At 39.4% G+C, this 6,744-nt stretch overlaps 1 protein-coding gene across 1 annotated transcript in view; it reads left to right on the plus strand.

Moving 5' to 3' along the window:
- LOC149234401 (dicarboxylate transporter 2.1, chloroplastic-like) overlaps positions 1–5,391 on the plus strand; it is a 39,969-nt gene extending 34,578 nt beyond the window's left edge. The window contains exons 3-4 of the mRNA XM_089371834.1: positions 4,421–4,869; positions 5,007–5,391. Of these exons, the coding sequence (XP_089227960.1) occupies positions 4,421–4,869; positions 5,007–5,122 (565 nt within the window). The 3' untranslated portion in view covers positions 5,123–5,391. The remainder of the gene's footprint in view (positions 1–4,420; positions 4,870–5,006) is intronic.
- The last annotated feature ends 1,353 nt before the right edge of the window (positions 5,392–6,744 follow it).

Here is a 6,744-nt window from a genome sequence, read left to right on the forward strand (position 1 = left end):
AAGAAAGAGGCTGCCCTAGACAGCGTGGGAAAGAGAGGCTGTTTGGGTGCTCTAGTAGGGAGAAAGGCCGAAGTTTGAAGCTTAGGGCCGCAGCAAGAAGAGGCAATTCAGCATGGGTGAAATAGGGCTGTTCTGAAGCCATTTTAGGAAGACTGAAGGGATGAAAGGAGGCCGAGTATCTTGCTAGAAGGCCAAGGAGAAAGGGAGTTGTTTGAGGGCTTGTAGAGGGTGGAATAGTCCTCTAGAAAGGCTGCCGCAGGCCTGTTCTAAGGGCTGTAGGATGCCACTGTAATGAGAGGAGGGCAAAGCCATTATTAAGGGCTAGAAGGCTGCCCAAAATTATAGCGAAGGGGACAACCTTCCCTTGGAGGACAATTGCATTAATTAAGGGAAAATTTGGGCAGATTTTAGGGGCTGTTTGGCTGGGTGTGTAAGCGCTGCCAGATGCCCTAACCAGTCACCACACAAGCAGTAGTGAAGGTAGCATTGAAACAACAGTGTTGTGGACAACTAGGCAATGGAGCGTGGTGGAACCATGCTGCATGGACAACAAGATAGCAAGGCTGCCATATGCCCAAAACAACAGTATTTTGGGCAACACTGTTAGGTACAACAGCGCAACAGTACAACTAGGACAGCTAGGCAATGGTACATACATATTTGGAGCAGCGTAAGTATGTTATGTTGCTGTAGGGACAACAACAATGCTGGGTTGCTGTAAGTATATTGAGATAACAAGCCGTGATGGGACAACAATACTAGCAACAATGATATTGTGCCACAATGTTCAATGGGACAACAACATGATGAGACAGAACAATGATGGGACTTCCATGTCATTGTGCAGTAGTGGCACAATGGGACAAGCATGAACAACATGGTGCAACATGGCAAGCTTGGACAGCATGGCAAGCATGGTGCAGTATGGCAAGCATGGACAACATGGATAGCTGTGGCAAGCACCTGAGACATGCTGTATGACAACATGGTTCAACCATGGCACATGGGACAACAGTGCGGCATTAGGTGCAACAGTCACGAGGTCCAACATTGTGATGATGGGTGCAACATGGTGCAACACGGTGAGGTGTAGCATGATGATGAGATGCAGCACGATGATAGGTGAAGGAGTCACCTTGGACACCTTGGAGAATCAGTTGAAGCAACATGTGTTCAATTGATCTCATGTATCATCTTCTTAGAGATGATCTATGCTATTATCTAGATAAGTCAAAGTGTTGACTTTTGTTGTAAATGTACTATCTTTCTCTCTCTCTCTCTGTGCTGAACTATTGAAGAACATATAAGAATTGATCAAGGGTTTCCCCACATTGGGGTTTGTCCATGGCTAGACCCACATCTTGTGTCCTCTTGTCTTGGCTTGTCTTCTGCGATTTATGTTTATGTTCTATCTGCAATTTACTTTAATGCTGATGTGATTGCTAATCTAGAAAAGCTATTGAGCTAACTATGAAAATTAAAATAAATTGCTCTAAGCATAGAACATACCTAAAATTAACACTTCCACTATAATATCATCCTCCATAAGTGCTCTAAATGCCACAAGAAAATGACTAATAGGTCAATGAGTGCTCCATACTCCAAGAAATATCTCAAATTCCATGGGATGCCTCCAAAAGTGCCTCAAAAACCATGACATCATCACCAAGGTGCCCGACGTCACCCTTTTAAGGGCAAAGGGGGTGACATGGCATCATCATGCTCAAGCATTGGGGTTCATCAGTTGTGCGTAAGCCACCCTTATCATCTCAAGGATAACCGTCATCATCCAGGCTCCAAAACAAGCAACCCTATCAAACAGTGTCAAGGGCAACTTGGGGGCGTCTTGGGTCCATCTAGGCACATCATTAATAAATTCAACACCAAGCCTTCAGTGGATGAGGGTTTCATCATCTGGGGGTACTCACAAAAGGAAAGTACCATGTGGAACCATCTCATAGTCCAACACTCATCTTTGGAGGGGCAACACTGCATCATGAAGGTCAAAACTGCTCTTTGGATTGTGTATAATGACCTCTTGGAGTGTTGCTGAATGGAATGAAGTTCAACTCCCAAGGGGCCTCCGCTGCTGTGATAACACCAGCTGACAAATCCTCTCAAGATCAAGTGAAATCAACAATCATTTGGGACAATGTTCCATGGGAATTCATTAAAAGAATATTCTCAAGAAATTTAGTTTATTTTTGTATCTTCCTACTATAGCGGACCATACCTAATGTTTGGGGCACAATAATACTTCTCATAAAACTCACCTTTAAATGTCTAACTAGATGAGGACATATAACCAAGTTACCTCACTTATGTTAAGGATAGTTAGGTCAATGTTTTCTTTATGAATTGTGCGTTAAAATGGAAAAAGCTCCAAACCACGCCATAATCTGAGTGGATACTGGATAGATCACCCACCGTCACCTCAACAGCCTACCTTACCTCTTTAGGCCAACTCTTCTCCAACTTCTAGTGGGGCTCCCCTACAGATCACTAGGGTTAAAAGTTTAGACAATACGAAGCAAGGTGATGTCACAAATAACCCTAGGAATTGAAATGATTTTTTCAACTAGGAAAAGAAATGAAGGCGAAGAATACAAAGAATAATGCCAATATTCAAGTGCTGTAGGCAGGGTCACGATGGCAAGCCTCTCTTTGTCAGCTCTTCCTTTAGGACTGGATGGGTAGGGATTTTGTACTTGTTGTCTTGTTGGCTTTGTTGTTGCCTAAAGTGTACGCCTAAGGTGCAACGCTCAGAATAGGGATTAGAGTGACAGCCCCTATTCTGAGCGTTGCACCTTAGGTGCAACGCTCAGAATAGGGATTAGAGTGCCAGCCCCTATTCTGAGCGTTGCGCCTTAGGTGTACATTTCAAGCAATAACAAGCTTGATATATAAATTTACAACACAATATTAGCTAAACTAGCGCACAAGTACACTGAAAATCAATAGAACTGAGAAATTAAATGATGGAAATTAGTGTACCAAAACTATGCTTACCAGAAAAAAATGTTTATTCTATAAATGAATACCTAGTTAGACAAGTTTTTGAATAGGAATGCTTGCTGCCCTGTTTTAACAGGTTTGTAAATTCACATATATAACTCCTATTAGCAAGTTGAGACTCAAAATACTTGTTAAATATAGCGTATGAGTAATGGATTTTGTTCTATCTAAAATATCTTAACCAAATATATAAATATTTCCGAGTTTAAATGATTAGTTAGGGGAGTTTCCTCATAAAATTTGCTTGTTGCCCTTTTTTGACAAGTCTGTAATTTGTGCAAAAATGCAGAAATCAGCAAGCAAAACCCCTGAATTGTTGCCCAAAAGTGCAAGAACACTCCTGGATGTCAGATCTAAGAGTGGGAATTTTGAAAAACTAAAATTTGGCCCGTTAAGGCGAATTTAAGTCTTGTACAACAATAAAATTAAATTTCTAGCTAGCTAGAAATTCTCTTTTGGAGGTCCTGGGGTCAAAACCCATTGGGTAAATAAGCCAAACAGTTATTTCAGCTGTTAATAATGAATTTTAGGACAGAAATTACTTGAAATTTAGTTTTAGATGCAAAAAATAATCAATATAAATTAATTTGAGCTACAACAAGGTGCAATAAGATACTTACTTGGTATTTGGAGACTTGCAAAGTACCTTTTTGGTGAAATCTGCAATCTGGAAATTTAGAACAATATGTATTTGTAGATTTGCATACATAAAAGTTAAAACTAAATATGCTGATGTAAAATATGCAAAGTAACTCAAGAAAAACCAAATATATCTATTCCTTGGTGAAGATTTAAATTTATGAACTTTCTCTCTAAGGCTTTACTAGCTAAAATGATATGGAAATTATAGCAAACTAGTATAAATAAAACAGAAATAAAAACATTGGAAAAGGAGGAGAGTTTTTTAAGAATTTTTATAAATGAAATAGTTGAGATGAGAGACTTTACATTTGCTCTAAAACTTACTGATCCGTTGGATTGCGATCACAACCCTCTTTAAGTCAACTCCATTTTGAGGACTAAGAATGAGTGAGAAGTTGGCGGTGGAACTATCCCACTCACACTAGTGTAGAATACTCTACAAAAAAAACTCCAATTCCAGGATCTACTCCTTGGTCAAACAATTAGGAAATTGGTCAAAATTAGAATCTCCAAAACCATTGAAGATAAATTTTTTCTGAAACATGGGCTATGATGGGGAACTTGGCTCAACCTCGCCTGTTGGCAACTGGGTTTCTTCCATCTTCCTAATCTAATGCTGGCTGCCGGGTTTTTGTTCTCCTTGGCGAGTAGATAATTTTGGATGTAATGCATGTTCCAAATAATGCAATGCAACACACTAGTTGTTATGCCCTTGGAAAGCTGTGCGCCCGTCTGAGTGCTAATAAATTATCATATTTTGCAGGGATGCACTTGGGATTGCAAGCGTTGTGGCAGCAATGCTTGGTCTCTCTATTCTATTACTTTTGGGTGTTTTGGATTGGGATGACTGTTTGAGTGAGAAGTCTGCTTGGGACACTCTAGCATGGTTTGCAGTTCTTGTAGGCATGGCGAGCCAGCTCACAAACCTCGGCATTGTGCAGTGGATGTCAGGTTGTGTTGCTAAATCTCTTGCATCATTCTCCTTAAGCTGGCCAGCAGCATTTGGCATCCTTCAGGCATCGTACTTCTTGATACATTATCTGTTTGCAAGCCAGACAGGGCATGTTGGAGCTTTGTATTCTGCCTTTCTAGCTATGCATTTAGCAGCTGGGGTGCCTGGGGTTCTTGCAGCACTTGCTTTGGCTTATAACACAAATCTCTTTGGGGCTCTTACACACTACAGCAGTGGTCAGGCAGCTGTCTACTATGGAGGTAATGTTCCTTTTAGTCCTTTTATATAAAAGTGTCCTCTTATACTTCTCTCTTTTCCCTTTCTTTTACTCAACAATTTACAATTCTCTCATTATTTTCTTGTCTGTACTGATACAAATATTTTATGTTGTTTGCAGCGGGATTTGTTGAACTACCGGATGTTTTCAAAATGGGATTTATTGGTGCTATAATCAATGCTATAATATGGTCCGTTGTTGGAATTTTCTGGTGGAAATTTTTAGGCCTCTATTAACCACAGGAGAGATTGGGGGAGGATAGCACTTGTAGGCTTTCTCTAAGGCATGGTTCAGAATCCAGATTATTTATTTTTAAACAAGTTCAATTATATTAATTGACTGAAAGTCTCAATACTTACGCTTTTTATATACATTTATTTCTTGAAGAGCTCCATGCGAGTTTTCACAGCATTTATCTAAAGCAGATGGCAATTTTGTTTCTCAATATCATGTAAAGACAAATGGGAGAGGCATGTTACATTCGAAACGATGAAGCATTCTTATACGCGTGCTCGATTGTTAAGGGTATTGTTATGTTGTTGTTAACTATAGTTTGTATTCCAATCTTACAAGAATAAGTGAAGGGAATGAAAGAATAACTATTTAAAAGAATGGCATCACAAACAAACACCAACACGGAATTGTAGACCAATCATCTTCTCTCTTATTCAGAGGTTGATTGATGTTATATATTACTTTTGGATAGCCACTAACTACAAGAGTCAGTTCTCAACCATATCCTTTTTTTGTTTATTTCTATTTTCATGGAAAATATCCCTGGGAAGCCTCTGGATACTTCACTCTTTCTGAGGATGCTTACCCAGTGTAAAGCGGGCAGCATAGATTTAGTACACCTAACCCAGCAGGGATATCGATTGAGGTCCATAATAACACAGATGCAGCCAGTCCGTGGAGTTGACTCGAAGACTTCCTGCCTGTAATTTACAACACAACCACTTAAGGTTACCCATCGTTTGTTTATATTTTCATAATTTCATAATGAAAAGCAGAACTACTTTCCAAGTGTCAACATAACTACCAATTGCAATCAACTCTTGTTGTTTGCCATGTTCAACATCCATTCATTACTCCTGTTTACCATGTGTCTATTTTCTGTTGGTTGAGATCCAATATCAGTTTCGTGGTAGCTTGGTTGTAATACATGCTTGGTGGTAACTTCGCCTAGCATATTGGCACCATTCTCTCTGCCAGGATTTCTTCCTGGCTTTAACATGGTTGGATTCTTTATTTATAACGTTCTATATTTTGTTAAAACTGGTATGGAGATCAAACGAGCTTGCTTTGGTCTTTTAAACTTACGGGAGTTCTCGTGTAAAAATATGCCATTTTGTCATTGATTTTAATATGCTTATCTTCTAAGGCATATTGGATTTTAGGATTGAACACTTAACAGAATTTGAGACAACCAAATTAATTGAGATTTGTCTTAGATCAACATTTTTTTTAATTTTCAAGACGGCAAATCTTTTCCTGGTACATTTTGAGGGCAAGGCCCTTGAATCCCCTACCCTTAACCTTGATTTTTAGGCTAGATGACCTCAGCAAATTTGTTGAGTATTTGAATGGCCAGTCAGATCATATTCCATTTCCTATGAAATTAGAGTACAACAATTCCTTCCATTTTTAGATGTTCTTATCTCCAAGAAATCAGATGGTTGTTTAACCTATCAAGGATACCATATGAAAACCCATACAGTGTAACGCTTTCATGCAGATTTCCATTAGTACCCGTTCCAGATAATCAAGACCCTTGCAACTCGTCGTAAGAATCTTAGGTAATGAGCATTTAAACCAAGGGAAACAACGCCTGATGTTTGAATAGGGGTAAGAGGAATGG

The sequence above is a fragment of the Pinus tabuliformis genome, chromosome 8 (assembly GCF_031772625.1).
Source record: "Pinus tabuliformis cultivar Carrire ecotype Pingquan chromosome 8, CPIR1, whole genome shotgun sequence".
Taxonomy (NCBI): domain Eukaryota; kingdom Viridiplantae; phylum Streptophyta; class Pinopsida; order Pinales; family Pinaceae; genus Pinus; species Pinus tabuliformis.